This window comes from Bradysia coprophila, assembly GCF_014529535.1.
Source record: "Bradysia coprophila strain Holo2 chromosome X unlocalized genomic scaffold, BU_Bcop_v1 contig_185, whole genome shotgun sequence".
Classification (NCBI taxonomy): Eukaryota; Metazoa; Arthropoda; class Insecta; order Diptera; family Sciaridae; genus Bradysia; species Bradysia coprophila.
In genome coordinates, this window is record NW_023503305.1 from 923,681 (window position 1) to 941,081 (window position 17,401).

Below are 17,401 nucleotides of genomic sequence, written 5' to 3' on the forward strand. Positions count from 1 at the left end.
CTTGTGAGCTTGTTTTAATCACAAAATTGTTACCTCATGAAATGAATTACTTTCCCTGCTTCTAATGTAATCTACAATTGCTCGCAAGGCCCACAAATGTTTAAATTACTGCAAATGTCATTCAGTAATGAATTACTTCCGTGATGTGATACCAGTATTTTTTTAAATTTCTATGTACTTACGACCAGTGGAAAAATCAAAAATTGGTACACAAAATACTATTGAAGGAATAGTAGTTGAAGTCTTTGTCAAATGGTCAAGGCGTTCAACAAACACCAAACTATTTTTTTAACATCCCACTGGAAAGAAGATCCATTTTTTGAAATAATATTTCTTGTGGTTGATATCGGCTATTTAATTCTTTCTTTAATAATCACATTATTATAATGAAGACCATTTCAATCTAATACCTCCAGACTAACTTGATTACAGCCGTCATAAAATTATACCTTTACGGATATGTGTTGTAACGTTCTGTACACCTCCGGCAACAATAGACGATGCATTTCCAGCAAAGTCTACGTATATTAACACAATTATCTAAAATCGTTCACATCATCGAACTGTAAATTATAATAAACCATTTTCATGCGTATAGTCTACGGTTCATGCAATATGCAAAGCATTAACTTATAACATTCTTGCGTTTTTAATTCCACTGACAGACTGACACATTTCGATCCACAATCTGCACTGCCATTTACCATGAGTTCTAATGAATAGAAGGAAAACATTTTTACTTCCGTTTGTTTATTGACTTGATCACAAGATTAGTTTTTAGTTTAAATATGAAGAGAAAAAAAAATTAGCGGGGAGTAAAGGTGATCTCGCCAATTATTGATCTTGCATTATAAATTATTGTCCATATCAATGTTTTGCAATTAGAGACACAATCTCTTTATTAATCCTTTCTAAAGAAAAGACACAATCTTCTTGATTGCCACTATCGAAAATTTATTTTCTCATTTATAACAAGTTTATTGGCATAATAAGCAAAAATAAAAACCAAATTCATATGAATCTTCTCTTTTATTTTTATTATTATCGATTCGTCTTAAATGCTGTGATAATGTTGATTGGCTTGGTAAAGGCAAGTCGAATTTATTCATGTACATTACAACGGTTTATTTAAACTAACTCATAATTAAGTTTACGTGAAGGTATAAATTTATGAACATATCTCAAGTAGGAAGGGGCGAGGTGAACGACCATAGTTTAAACTTTTAGAATACAGAACATTTCACATCGCATGTGAAGTTATAGAAATCTGATAAATAAAAAATAATAAGAAAATGTAAAATGGATCAGTTCACAGTACACTCTACTCCATGTTCTTCTCGTCTAACATATGAATGAAATCGCCCAAAGCATTACGAAATGAAAGAGTGAATGAAAATGAGTATATGTGAAGCGGTTCTGATATTCAGTTAGTTATCGCTCGAGTAGTTTATTAATTTGACAATTTTCCATATACCACTAACTTTGAACCATATGAATGACTAGGGTGGTTTATAATTTGTACGAATATCTTTTGGAGCTTACTTTTTTGGGTCCTCTCTGAATGTCCTTGACGAGAAACGAAGATTGACATTAAAAAAAAATTGAATAAAGACGTTGGGTCAGCGCAGAGAAAATCAGGCTTCACAAAATCAGTGCTAAATTGAACTTTAATCGGTTTATCAATTCTAAAATGGTATCTATTTCAAGTGACAATGGCTTAAAAAAAAGTTTTTAGATAAAATTTGCTCTGTCAAAAAAAATTGGAGAGTGAGGGAGTTGTGCATATAGCTGGAATTATTAGAGATCGTTTTAAGCTACAGCCTCACAGCATCCACGTTTTTCCGGTTACCTTCTACAAAAATTAGATTTTTCGAAAATTTGATCCATGAACAAACATTGAGGAATGATTTTCCGTAAAATTAATTACAATCAACTTAGTTCGCATTCTTTATGTCAAGAGCGTTCAAATGATTACTCACTCAACATACTGGCTATTGTACTAGGGCTTGTAATGCCACATTCATCCTCTTATGCCTGGACTACCCGAAAGTTCGGTAGATCCTAAAAAAGACTTCTTTCATGTTTGACTTCCGATGGTAATGCAACCTCATTTCAGGAGATGATAATAATCAAAATTATTTAACACAACAATAAAGGTTATTTACTTCTTCCTTCAATTCTTTTTATGTTAATTTCTGTTTCTCGCCAAGGAATTTTAGAAACGCTGGGAGGAGCGTAAGAAATCAAACAAATTTTTTTTGACCACCCTAATGAATGATTGATTTTTAATTGAAAATCAACTCATACCCGTAATAACATTATTAGTTTCGTTAAACTACCTTAACCTATTTCGAATTAAGCAGACTCTTGAGATTACAAAGATATACACCTGCATTATGCACTTCCTTTCATTGATCAGATGGTTAGATACGTCAAGCCAATACAGCTTGGTTTACTTTTTTTTTCATAATCAGAGAGCGTGTCTATAAAATCAATAATTGGAATCTGAATATAGTAAATTCATTCATGCGTGTTACTCGACCACAATTTTTAATAAAAACAAACTTTTCGAATTCGCATTTTTACACAGAAACTTTGCGGATTTTATCGATTTTGAGGAGAAATTAAATGAGGGAATGAAGTGCCCTTGGAAGTGGTTAATACAAGGTAATACATGCTTAGGCATATCAACCGCCATGTTAATTTCGTTTCTATGTTTCTAACAGTGGCTTATTAAATCAAGGACATTTTTGATGGCCGACTTCAGATTTTTAAAATTAAATTAAAAATTGTAACGGTTTCATTTTGAACAAGGTCACAACGACGAAAACGAATATTGAATAGTGAAGAGCACTGGTTGGTATAGCATTGGATGACAGAAGGGATGAGGAAACATTTAGTTAATTTTGAGTCTACTATGAGATATATAACACTATGGGTACGAGCATCCACTTTTAACCTTACAGAAAAGGCGAATTGTGATATCTGTTAATTCTTTTGATTAAGGTTGATGCTATTTGCACAATGTGCAAATAGTCTCTTTATAATACTTTGGCTATTTGCACACGGTGCAAATAGTCTCTTTATAATACAAATTCTATTTGCACCGTGTGCAAATAGCCGAAGTATTATAAAGGGACTATTTGCACATTGTGCAAATAGCCAAAGTATTATAAAGAGACTATTTGCACGGTGTGCAAATAGTCAAATTATTGTAAAGAGACTATTTGCACACTGAAGCCTTATTTTCGTTCATAAGATTTTTTTCGTAGAATTTTGTAGAAGGAAATATCACTACTTTTTCGTATCACTTTGTAAAAGGGGGTATCCCTCCGTTACCGTAGCATTTTGTAAAAAGGAGTATTCCTCCTTTTTCGTAGCACTTTGTAAAAGGGAGTATTCCTCTTTCGTCTTAGCATTTTGTAAAAGGAAGTATCTTTCCTTTACCGTAGTAATCTTACAGAAGGAAGTATCACTCATTCGTTGTTACATTTTGTGAAAGGGAGTATCACTCTTTTTTCGTGGAACTTAATAAAATTGAGTGTTCCTACTTTATCGTTGCATTTTGTAGAAGGATGTATCACTCCATAGTTACATTTTGTGGAAGAATATATCACTCCTTTATCGTTACATTTTATAGAAGGAAATATTACTCCTTTCTCGTGACATTTTGTGGAAAAGAGTATCACTCCTTTAGCGTCACATTTTTTAGAAGGAAGAACAGTCAACAACAGCTCGAAAAGTGTCGTTTTGTGACAATCTTGCTTATCCCTTCAAAACTCATTTAACAGTCCTATTCGTTCTGTTACTCATTCTATACCAACAGCAAATAATCCATCCCAGTGGCAAAAGAAATTTGAATTTGAAATTCTCGTTTCTACAAGATGTAACTATGGAGTGATATATCTTTCTACAAAATTCAACGATAAAGTAGGAACACTCATTTTTACAAAGTGCTACGAAAAAAGGGGAATACTTCCTTTTATAAAGTGCTACGAAAAAAGAGTGATACTCCCTTTCACAAAATGCAACAACGAAGGAGGGATGCTTACTTCTTTAAGAATCGTACGGTAAAGGAAGGATAGTTCCTTCTACAAAATTCTACGGCGAAAGAGGAATACTACCTTTTACAAAGTGCTACGAAAAAGGAGGAATACTTCCTTTTACAAAATGTAACAACGAAGGAGTGATACTTCCTTTTTCAAAATGCTACGGTAACGGAGGGATACTCCCTTTTACAAAGTGCTACGAAAAAGTAGTGATATTTCCTTCTGCAAAATTCTACGAAAAAAAATCTTATGAACGAAAATAAACCTTCAGTGTGCAAATAGTCTCTTTATAATAATTTGACTATTTGCACACCGTGCAAATAGTCTCTTTATAATACTTCGGCTATTTGCACACGGTGCAAATAGAATTTGTATTATAAAAAGACTATTTGCACCGTGTGCAAATAGACAAAGTATTATAAAGACACTATTTGCACATTGTGCAAATAGTCAAAGTATTATAAAGAGAGGATTTGCACCGTGTGTAGCGAGCCTTTTCCTTTGATTAAAACTTTTGTCTTTAGGGCCTTTGCTAACAATTTTTTTTACTGTATCCGGTTAAGTACACTTTTTACTATTTAAAAAGGTACTAACTATAGTTCATCGTTAATTTTTGAAAACAGATGACTTTCATTTTCTGAAAGGTTACAGCTGTGAAGATGTCTAATTTTGCGTGACATACTTTTTCAACGGAACCTTAAGTAACGGACTTTCGTGACTAATAACTAGCAAAAGCATCAAACCAAAAAAAAATCAATAATTTTATGATGTGGCTAAAAGCCCCTAAATTTTTATTGCTTCCAACGCACTTCGTGCGTTGTTGCTTCTCGAAAAACAACTTGCTGAAGCTATCAGTAAATGACAACATTCCTTCTTCGTTTTAGATTCGCTTACAATGGAAGTAGTCGTATGAAAAGAGCAATAAAATGTTGTGTTAAGGCTTTAGTTTTCAATTCGTATAATTATTGCGGTACCCCTCTATTAAAAGTTCATACCGTCGTTGGCATCATCGTTTAAAAAGCTTCCATTGCCGGAGGATCACTACAAGGCCCTCACTGTTTCTAACCTATGATTTAAAGGCCACATATTACTAACCGAAACGAAAAGCATTCGTTGTACGACTTTTATTTTTGAGCCCTGGAATATGGGTCTTTCTAATGTTTATCTCGGTTGTCACACAACGTAGATTATCGAATTTGTTTTCAAAGTGAAGACATCCATTGGTCCAAAATGACGAGTAGAATTTAAAAATATTGAAAAGTTCAATAAAAAAAACCTATTCGTCATTTGTATCGGCTAGTGTAAAAGTATGACATATATTTTGAACCATGAGACATGAGGGAGTCAAAGTTACATGTGCCACTGCTGTATTATTTAAGGAGTCGTATACAAAATTTCTATATTGAGGGATATAACAGCTGATTACAGTAATAATGTGAGTGAAATACAGTCTATTTGCGTGGTTTATGCACGCATTACATATTCTCATATCGTATTTTTCAGAAATTTTCTTTTCGCGATATTATTATTCAGAGCATTGAATGAAAAATTTGAAGGACATGTTATGAATGGATGCATTATCAATTGATTAATTAATTTAATAATGTTTCATATATTCATTAAAAACTAAAAAAATTAAGATTCTCCAGCTGCAACAATACAAATTTTTCATAATAAATAATTAAAATTTATGTCGACAGTGGAAAGTTAAGTAAGTTAAACAAAGTCTTATCTTTTCTAACATAGAAGAAAGACAACAAAATCCAAAATAATGAATGTTAGGTCCACTTAATTGTAGTGGTAGAAATGATATCGAAAATTAACATAAAACTAAAAAGAAACATGAAAAAAATGGTAATACTTAATTGTAAAAAACACAAGTTATTATTACGCTTTTCACGTAATTATTTGCGAATGTGCACACGCACATATTTAACAAAACTGAATTTATTTTCATTAACATCATTTGATGGGTGTATGGATATAATAATGTGATTTTACATTAGTTCTTTTTTATTGCTACTTGAACTTAATAAACAAAACAATGACGTGATGACTTTATGAGAATCTTCAGTGAAATTAAAAAAGATTCGCTTCGGGATTTATGATCTTGACGTACAAATAATAAATAATGAGAAAATTTACATATTAAATTGCATATTTTCTTTCTAATTATCCATGAAACACAACAAAAAAAATTTACTTTTATTTGAATATTATGTATAACTCTGTCGAACTATTCACATAGCTCATCTGTCCGCGGATCGCATGCAAATTAATGTGGAAAAAAGTGTAATTTTTTGAAATTTTTAAATTTTTCTCCTCTCTATCCAACATGCCTCAGTAACAAAGATGTGCACAATCAGATCATTACATCTAAATGAAAATACATTCAACAACCTACATAGCATTTTTACTTTTTTTCAGCGACTTTCTTTGATAAGATCATTAGAATTGTCAGCCTATTCACCATAGAGAAAATTTCTCAAAAAATTTCTTCAGAAGCATATGAAACACAATTCACAATCGATGTGTCGACTTTCCTCGACAATAAACCATTATGTTTCCATAAAAACGGAAATTCTGTTACAGAATTAGTATTTAATCGCGTTGAATGATATTTATACATTTGGGGCTTGCTTAATACTCAAAACAGTCGTGTACATAGATCGATCAATCGATCGATCGATAATTTTCAATTATTTATCAGAAGTTTTGAATGAAGTGATCGATTAAAAGTTTTTGGAAAATAAATGGAAACTGAACCGTACCATCTAAGTCACCTAAATGAACATGCCGCAGTTAGAGTGACTTTTATTTTGTTCTTTAGGGGAGGGTGTGGCCATAAAATCCAAACAGAATGCTGACGTGATTTATGCAGGTTCCCTAATCTCAAACAGTCAATTCTGCTGTTGGAATTATTTCATACTGGTGTCGTCAGTGAAATTGAATCATGAATTGGCTTCACCGGGTTTTCAGTTGATTCACTCATACAAATTTTCTTTTCTTCAAATCAATCTTTTAAACGTGAGTTACGGATGAGTCATTGTACAGATCAGTACCCTTGCCAGTACCGTGCTTCTATACTTGTGCTATTTTATGCGACTTCTGTTCTTATTTTATTGTTTCCTGCAAATTTGATGGATTTTCTGTTATAAGTGAAAAGGTATTAATTCTACGATTTTCCATCTTTTTGGAATGAAAGGAACTGTTTTGTTAATAAAACTCAGGTCAGGATTACAGTTATGCAGGAATTCGAGCTGGAGAAAATAATTTTTTACTCCGTTTTTCCTTAATTCTCGGTGTAGTCCCAGTTAGAATCAACCTCTTTTCTCCTTCTCCAATTTTTAATTAATTTTTATTACTTTTCGTATTGACAATAAACATTTTGGTGACATTTTTGTTGGGGTGAAAATGTCCATTCATTGAAAATTGAAGCCATACGTCAAGCCATAATTGGTATGATATCTTCAAAATTGCATGAAAATTAACAATCAATCATCAGAAAATCTATTTAAATGTAGAGACGTTATTATACGAGTAGAGACGCTCGGTCCTTGGTGTGAGGAAGCTATTCGTTTCGTGGATATCCTAGGCAATTTGATCTGTGAAAGAACTGGTGAAGGAAGGTCTAAAACTTACTTGAAGCAAAGAATAGGTATTGCTTTACAGCGCTCGAATGCAGCTTGTGTTATGGGAACGTTTAGGGAAAATGAATTCGAACGGTTGGACGAGATTTTTTATATACTGTGACTGTGATTGACTTTTTGATTAATTTGTTAGCCAGTTTCTCTTAGTTAAGTTTCTAGTTAAGCCTTTCTCCTGTTTCTCCTGAATCAGGCCAGTTTCCATGGTTCTGGATAAATAGAATAGGGAAATTTTTGTTAAGTATAGAAGCCACTCCATGGGTGGAATTTGTTTCATAATTTGATACAAATTTAGGATGTTGAACAAAACAATAAAAAAAAAAAATCATTAAATGTAGTAGTTAATGTAACGTTTCTCTCATTGAATGTGATTGAATTTTACTACAAATTGTCTGCAAAAACGAAATATCCGACATTATCATCATATGGAAATAGTAATGTGATCACGATCTTTGCTTATATGAATTTATCGATCGTTTGATGAACCATACATAATCTAACCTGAATTTTCGCCCTGAAATACAAAGTCAATTAAGTGATTATATTATCTAACATTCTGCATAAATTACACTAAATAATCGCTAACATTCAATTCATATATAGAATTACAAAAAGCATTAATATACATGTATATAACACAGACCAGCCTCATCAACAATTTAGCCAAACTAGTTCAATGTTTTATTATTTTACTTTCTTGAAGACTCGGTTATAAACTCTCGTTGTGATATTTTATTTTGTGCAACGCAACATCGATATTAATCGGACGTGCAACGTACAGTTTCCAATGCCAAGACAATATAACGGCATTTATATTTTAAATATTTTGCATTTAATTTAAATGAAGCTGATTTATGTGATGTTGATCTGTAAATTGTAAACTTGAATTTTAAAAACCATTTTTCCATAGCGTGGTAAATTTCGTAGAATCATGCCAACAAATCATATAACGATTTTCTTCATGCAATGCCAGGCGAAAATCAAAGCAATAAATTAAAATTGAATATTGTTATACTTCGGTATTTTTTTTTTGTGGACAAATATACGTGCCAGACATGAACACACTGGTCTGCATGCCATTGAAAAGTTAAGTTCATTTAACTATGCCTCTATGTCTGTGCGCTTGTTTTTGTCTTTATGTGTCTAGATACTGGGCGCAACTGTTCCCATTTACAAGAGGTCATAAAGCTTGTCGCACTTACGATATCTGTGCAACCAATTTCAATCTGAAGAAATTCAATTATTAGGCTGGTTGTACACCGATACGTCACATATCGGTGGAAAGTATTATACTTTTCATTTTAATTCAATCGAAACAAAAAACTGGAGACATTATCGCACATTCAAAAGCGGAATGAAAATGAGAAAGTTTCTGGAATTTATTGGTCACCGTTTGGTCGCATCGGAAAAACGATCGTCTGAACAAAGATCTGATGACCATGATAGCTAATTGATTTATTAAGTTCCGTCGATCAAATATTGCGTGTTCGATGTCGGTGCTTAACACATGCCCCCTGCAGGTTAGAGAAAATGTAACAAAGCAATGTCAGACTTCGGAGATTCGTAGATATGTTCGATTATTTATTTCGGAAAATGAGTTTTTAACTTTCGTAGATTTAAAAAATTACTTTTGCATTCAACGCACACATCTTAACTATTGATTATAGCTGGTCCAAAAACCGTTTAATACAATGCACAGTCTAAAGTCTTCGTGCCAGAACTTTGTATTCTAAAGATTGTCTTTAGGATGATACATGGTACACCCTTAATCTTAGATATATTGTCCATCACTCCAAACACCTATACATCCAATCCATATCCACAAAAATCATTTTAAATCATTTTGTTTCCATAAATCTTATGTAAATCTAATATTCGTTTCAGAATTTCAAAGAAAAAGATGCCGGAAAGGTGGTTCTTTACACAACAAGCATGGGAGTTGTGCGAGAGACATATGCAAAATGTGCCAATGTGAAACAAATTTTACGAACGCTGCTGATAAAATTTGAAGAACGAGACGTATTCATGAGCACAGAATATCAAAATGAAATCAAGAATCGCATGCAGTCGGACGATATTCTGGTACCGCAGTTATTTGTCGATGGACAATATATTGGTGTAAGTATGGAAATTTGTGCTTCATTTGTGCTTTTAGCGTATAAACAGTTTCAATAGGTTTTTTTCCTGTTATAATAACGGCAGGGCAAAGTTCTCGGAATTTCAATTGATAATTTAGGGAATAAAAGAGACAATTCAGCTGCGGTAAGTTTTCTTAGAATCGCATCGGAGTTTCGAGCTTTTTAGAATCCGGTGGTTAGATTAACAAAAACGTTTCAACGCACGCCACCTTCTGTTGTGTTAATTCAACCTAATGTATCGCATTTGTGCCTCTGTTTTTGAAGAGCTTTCGTGAGCTTTAAGCTTCCATTGAAATCTCCTACTTTACCAATGGTATCCAAATGAAGCCCAAAAATTTCGAAAGCTCTCCAAAGCCCACGTAATGCGATACGTTATTTTAGCTCAACAATTCAGGACCATTCGTTCAATTATCGAAAACGTTACTTCCTGTGTACGAACCTGAATCTTTTATTTGCTGCACTCCCGCAAAATCGCTTTCCTTCACTAGTAAAATATGGTATGTAACATAAGGGTTTGGAGATTGCTTTTTTAACATGTGTGTTTGCATCTCTCCTCTTCGACTCAAGCTGCACTTGTGAATAGTATTTTACATGATGATTCGTGATAAAAAGATGAAAAGTAGAGTTTTCGTGTGAATTTTGTTGATCCGAGGCGAAGCCGAGGTCAATAAACACACGAAAACGAGACTTTTCATTTTTATCCCGAGTTATGTAATGGATTTTACATGCTGAGGGCGGTTGAAAAAAGTGCTTAAAACATGAAAAGTACGGTTTTCGACGCATGTAGCATGTAATATATATTACACACTTGTCACGAAGAAGTCGAGGCTTGCCGAGACTGATAGTGACAAGTGTGTACTCTATTTTATCACAGAAGCGAAAACGAGACAACAACATAGAACTGAAGTGTAATTTTTGAATTATTCTTCTAGTTAAGTAATTTTGACATCCGTATGTGATAAAAACAATCTCTGGACCAATACGTAGTCTTTCTAGTTTAATCATATAGGCCAAATAATAAACAATTCCCTAACATTTTATCAGTAAAATGCCGACTGAAATTTTCTCCGGACAAAACTGGTGAGTGAATTCCATCAAACTCGTTCTTTTGTCTCTACCAATCCATTTTGTTAATTGATAATTTGCAGCGGTATCTTCATTGTGCGCATTGTTTCTGTAAAACATTTCTAATAGCACTGAAGCTTCAGTCTAATTCAACGACCTTTTCGGAACGATAAAACCAGATTTTGTGAAAATTATTTAAGAGTCATCTGCTATTACGGACGTATTCCATGATGGAAGCGTAGGGTTTCATGAAATGTGGTTTTTTATCTTAAGAATATTCAAAAGTTTTTTTTTGCCTCCATGAAATGCATATGGAAATAATTATCGTCATGGGGTCTTTAGCCGCTGATGCTGCTGCAATAATCAATTATAAACCAGTTTCTGTCATGCACTCTGTATGGTCATCTTTCTGTTTTTTCTTTAAAATGTTAATGCTCACAAAAGATACATTGTGCATTGAATTAGTTTTGTCCATCAATGATGGCTCGAGACTAATGTAATTTTTTTTTCTTCAAACGAATCGAAATGACACAAACATTACATAGTTGCTACACAATAATATAACGATTTCACTTTGATCATTTCAAGTGCATGTTACAATGTACATTAATGGCATAGAAAAATGTTTGTCTTTGTACAACAATTTGCGTGGAAAACCTGAAAATCATAAAAAGAAACATTTTCAAGTTCGGCATACAAGAAATCAAAGTTAAGGGCGTCCCTGAATTGGTTGCTATTATAATGCATGTAATTTTGTTGCGATTACAAAATTTATTACCGGAATGCTGTTCCAATAAACAGGTCCATGTTGAGACTATTTTTATTTTTCAAAGAGTGTTTGATTTTGGTGTTGAACGCTTCACGAACGATTAAAGCAGCAGTTTTGTAGCTTTCAACAGACGTTTTTAATTCAACGCTTATAACATGATTTTACATGGATCAAATTCTCACTTTCATCAATCATGCAAAAGATTATCCTAAGTAAAGCTAAACACCATCGTTTTAAGGTCTAGCATTTCTGACTCAAACTGATCATTGTCCCCTTTAGCTTAAAATGTACGTGTGATACAATTATTTGTCTAGATGTTGGTTATGACGCTACACATTATGTTCCCTGTTGTTACTATTTATCCCCTAGCATCCGGCTGAATTTAGGATAAATAGACCATTACCTTAGCAGCCGTTTTATTAGAAACTTACTAAATTCTAGCTTACGTTGTTGTAATCACAGATAATTTTCAATTTATTTTCTTAACAACCGCAAACGTATCTGGTTCGTTGATTATTATTATTATAGTCAGAGGAAGTTTCCATTCAATGAACGAAACCACGTACAGTACAACGTTTAGCTAATAATATAAAATTATGTAAAAATGTCAAGGATCATAAATGGGTCTACGGTTTTGTTTGGAACGGAAAAATTAAAATAAGTTACCATCATTGATGATGAGTTTGGGTGAACTGAGTATATGGTTTCATATTCGGTCAATGTAATAGTGCTATGATCTTCTGCAGTTTGGAGGATGAAATAATTTTAAACTGTAAATCAAGGTGTTGATCTTCATTTTCCTTAGAATTTTTGTTCTTGAGAGTGATATCGCCAAAAACTATTTTAAATTGTTGTAATGTTGTACGAATGTCGGCCTTGTAAAGACCTACAGGTAGAGTATAAGCACAGCTTGGTGCGAGTAGATCCACGAGAGTTATGACTAAAAATGTAGTGAATGTTTGGAGAGTCCGTCTTCTCTGCAGCTTCGATTTTCCACGAAACTGAGTATGGGGTGTTGTAGCTGGCCTCACCCACTATCGTTCAACGTATAAATGAACCCAGTACTTTTGTGCTGCAATATTGGAAAAGTATTGGAAGTATTGGAAAAAAACGTTGGTGCCAAAATGCAGATTTTTTCCTTCTTTCCGGGGGCTCTACAGCTGGAACAGCATCTGGAATGGTACGATGGCAGTCATTTTTTATCGTCAACTATTCTTTTACGTTATCAATACAAAAACGCGTCGCTATGCCACGAAAATATCAGATCCAGTGTTAGTAATATCAAGAGAAAAATTATCAAATTTTTCTCGCAGGATTTTAGTCAAATGAAGTGTTAGCGTATAGAAAATGACCTCAGGACTCCGGAACAGTAATTAGTTTTGCAATCGGACCAATATTTGCTACGTGATAGGAGCTTGAATTTTTCTTTATATTTTAACGATTTCTTCTCATTATTTATAATGCAATCTTCTACAAGTTTTCGCAAATTTATGTACTCGCGTTGTTTTGTCTCGCGTATAATATGTTTATTTATAAGGTTTATCACCTTACGCATATTTGGGCAATAAATAAATAAATAAATAAATCAATCAATCAATCAATCAATCATTGGAAAGCTTAATAAAGTCACATAAAAAAAAAGTTTGGAAAACCGTTCGCTCCCACTTGTTCATATCGTTTTTCCAAACTCCTATCCTCCGAACATTCACTACATTTTTAGTCGTAACTCTCGTGGATCTGTTCGCACCAAGCGGTGCGTATACTCTACCTGTAGGTCTTTCCAAGGCCGATATTCGTACAACATTACAACAATTTAAAATCATTTTTTCTTGAGTTATTGTCGAAAAACTGTTTTCGGTACCCTCTGACATGTATTCACTTTTGAACGCTTTTCACAGAAAACAATTTTTTTTTTAGAAAAAGTGAAAGATACGTGTTTCCTAGAATTGAAAGACGAATCCAACGAGCTCTCACTCATTAAAATCGGAGACCGCTTCTTCCCCAATCACCTGAAGATTTGGCGATATCACTCCTGAATGCGTAGTTCTGGCATAGAATGTATTACAATCGATGCAGGTGTTTAAATTCACCGACTGCAACCATTTCATCACAAAGAACACACGTAGAAGTCGAATAAGAAAGTTCAAATCAAACAAACAATGATTCTTATGTAACAATTCCCCGTATATATCGAACTTAAGTTCAGTAAACTGATTTGCTAAACAAAACGGAAAACGGAAAATCTGCACAGCGAAGAACTTTTCCGAGTCAAAGTTTTCCATGCTTTCAAACTTTTTGTATTGTAGGAATGTACCTGTAGAAATAAAAACTAGGAAATCAATCCAACCGGTATTTTCGGTAAATCTACTTTACGAAGCTCTACATCTGTAACAAATTTACCGTCGTTCTATTTCGCAAAAACAACTCTAGAGCTTGGCAAACTAAATTTACCAGCAGTACCGGTTGGATTAAAAACTGCAATGGAGATGTTATTTTCAGATCGATAAAGTCCTACTGAAATTTCCTTTTTCGACCGATACAACGCAATTGCACTGTAAATTATTCGTACATGAATACATTTCTCGTGCCACTTTCAACGTTATTTACAATATGCATTAAATATGTGAATGAGAGCTCTATTGTCAAGTTATTTTTCTTGTCATTAATCACCATTCGATCAAAAACGTTAATTGATCAAATAAATTCATTTAGTGTGTCGATTGCAACATTATCAAAATTGATTTTGAAATTCGAACAATGTTACCATTTTGACTTTAACCTTCATATAATTCATTAGACCTGATTTGTATTTCAACATTTTCAATTAATTGAATTCAATTCTTTAAATATTTGATTTATTATTTTTAGGGTGCTGATCAAGTGGAACGACTGAATGAAACTGGTGAACTGAGACAGATGCTTAAAACTTACAAAGTAAATAGACACAAATTTCTGAATCGATTCGATTAATTCTAAAACTTACAAATTTCAGTCAATAGGTTCGTCGTTTACATGTCCAATATGTGGCGGATACCGTCTATTGCCATGTCCAAGTTGCAAGGGATCCAAAAAATCAGTACATCGTAACCATTTTACAACAGAATTTGTGGCTCTCAAATGTATGAACTGTGATGAAGTGGGCTTGGTTAAATGTTACAATTGCTAATGAAGAACATAATTGTAAGTGTAAGTGGTCAGAAATTTAGAAACAAACGTTGGTTAGTTGGGTAACAGTATCCTAGTCTCGAAAAGACATATTCTTAAATAATTCCCAGAAAATTATGATTTGTTGGACCCGCCGAAGTAGAAAAACCATTCTATAGGATATGGAGAATTCCATGGCCCATCCCGTGAAATAGCTCGTCTTTTCTTAGAGCATCGTTCATAGAACATCATCTCATCTACTAGTGGACCGTATTCAGAAAATTCCAAGATTTTTTTTTGAAGTTTGGTTAGTCACCGGACAGATGATCATAGATTGCTTCATATGTGCGCCAGGAACGGATTCCCTGACTTGAAAATCACTAACCTTGCAACCAATTTTATCATTAAAATTGAAATCTCAAAATCTTCTCTGCGATATTATCAGATCGTTTCCTCTTCAGGAAATAAGAAATTATTTTGCCTTTGATACTCCAAAACTATTTTTCGCACTACACCAACTCCACCGTGTTAAGCCAAAACAACGTTAGGCAATTTCTTGTTCACCTTTAAAAGACTTTTGATATACCTTGATGCATTTTTGTGTCGTGGTTGCCAGGAGTACGTCATTCCAATTCGATCTTTTGCTATACCTGTTGTCCAAATCCAGTTTATCGGTTAATATAATCCCACTAACCGCAAACACGTTATCCATGCGACCAAAGTCTTCGAAAATTTTGTTATGATGCTGTTACCCTTTTCATCCAATCCCGTTTAATTAACTGACCCGACCACGATAACGTTGTAAAACGTTAAATTTTATTGCGGATGAAACCTCTAAAATTGTACAGATGAGGAGCATTAAAAATTAAAAATTAAAAGAAAAACGTCGACAGAGGTCGAATATATAAAGTGCGCTTATTATGTTAAACACACAGAGACAGTGCAAGCAAGCAAGCATGAACTTGAATTTTGTATTATCTACATATTAATAATTAATAATTACTTGTACGTTATATGAATTGAAGAAGTAACAGTTATCGTACTTTATATATATGATTTGGTTCCGTGTTGACCCTTTTTTTTTAAATCAATTTACTATTTTAGTTAAATTTTATTTTTAAATCGTCTTTTAATGTAATATTCGTAGCGGTATTAAAGAATACTGTAAAATAAAATGGTTAAAATTAGTCGTCTGCGCACATTTATGAATGTAATGCGGATGATGTTTCAATTGACAATAATGAAACAACTGGAACGTGAACGTGCAAAAATGGATCCGATTTGTCCGGAATACAATGTTGACAGTATATAAGACTGTTCGGTAAGTTCTTACAAAGCAACAAGTAGTCTTTCAGGCAGATCGCAGTTTTATCACCAGAGTATGACCATGTTATTATTCATACCAGCTCATAATTATAATATTGTTGAGTTAAAAATTAGATGTTGCCGCTAAGAGATTACACGTTCCTCAAAATATACAGAGAGAAAACATTCGCATAAAACTAATTAGAGTACTCTACTCGTGTCATTCAGCTATTTTTACCATCGAGAAGATATAATACTAACGAGCGAACTTATATGTACAAATATGAAGTCAATTACCAGCACAAATGTTGTACAATGTTCTTAGAATTCGAATAGCAAAAATAAAATGTGGATGCTCTAACTAGGGATTGCATTTGCAGTTTTCTTTTCCAAAACCGGTAAAAAACGGTAAAAAGACTACCGGTAAGTCATACAAATGTAGGAGTTCTGATTCGAGAAAACACTTCAATCACATTGATTAAACACATTTTTCAAATAAGAAAAAAACTAATTGGACTTTCGGCTAAAATAATTTCTTCTCTATATAACTCCCTGTTTATTCGTAGAAAATTACACAATACATGAGTCAATAAGTCAATTGACTGTGACATTATACGTAGAGTGTTAAAGGAGTACAAGAACCAGTTAAATTGAATTAGTCCCGGGGTCAGCTGTTAAAAATTAATGAATGAAAACAAAATTGAGAGTGAGCCCAATCTCAATTTCTATGTAATTTCTTTCATGTTCATGTATTCTCGGGGTCAGTTGTATTCAACTGAACTGATTAATAAGCAGTGACTATTTATGGGAAAATATTATTCCATATTTTCTTGACTTTTCCCACATTTTCCTAGATTTTCTCATATTTTTCTTAATTAGGAAAAATACAGTAAAGGGCTGGAAAATGTCGGAAAATATGGAAAAACGTTTTCCCGCAAATAGGCCCTGCCAAAAAATGCTCTCTTTTAGCACTCTATTTCGAGTTATTTTATGTAGGTTTAGAATTAGAATGTCAACAAAGAATTGTGTTTTATATTTTTATCTGGAACATGTACCACGCCTTCGTCTAGATACACAACGTCCAAATCGGCAAAATAAACATTTTTTCAAATATAATTTTGAGCCGCACCAACGCACTTCAAGCAAAAGTGATACTCTAAATAGGGTACTGAAACTTGACAGTGCTCCATACAAAATTTTCCACTGTAAAAAGAGTGGGGATAAAATTTCATGCAAAATAGTACTCTATTTGGCAGCTGTCATTAATAGCACTCTTGCTTGAAG

The 17,401-nt window shown here is 33.3% G+C and overlaps 1 protein-coding gene across 2 annotated transcripts in view; it reads left to right on the forward strand.

Annotated features, from left to right (window-relative positions):
- LOC119068465 (glutaredoxin domain-containing cysteine-rich protein CG31559-like) overlaps positions 1-15,999 on the forward strand; it is a 29,124-nt gene extending 13,125 nt beyond the window's left edge. For both annotated transcript variants that reach the window (XM_037172058.1, XM_037172059.1), the window contains exons 3-5: positions 9,581-9,814; positions 14,537-14,602; positions 14,661-15,999. In XM_037172058.1, coding sequence (XP_037027953.1) covers positions 9,581-9,814; positions 14,537-14,602; positions 14,661-14,834 — 474 coding nt within the window. In that variant the 3' untranslated portion in view covers positions 14,835-15,999. The remainder of the gene's footprint in view (positions 1-9,580; positions 9,815-14,536; positions 14,603-14,660) is intronic.
- The last annotated feature ends 1,402 nt before the right edge of the window (positions 16,000-17,401 follow it).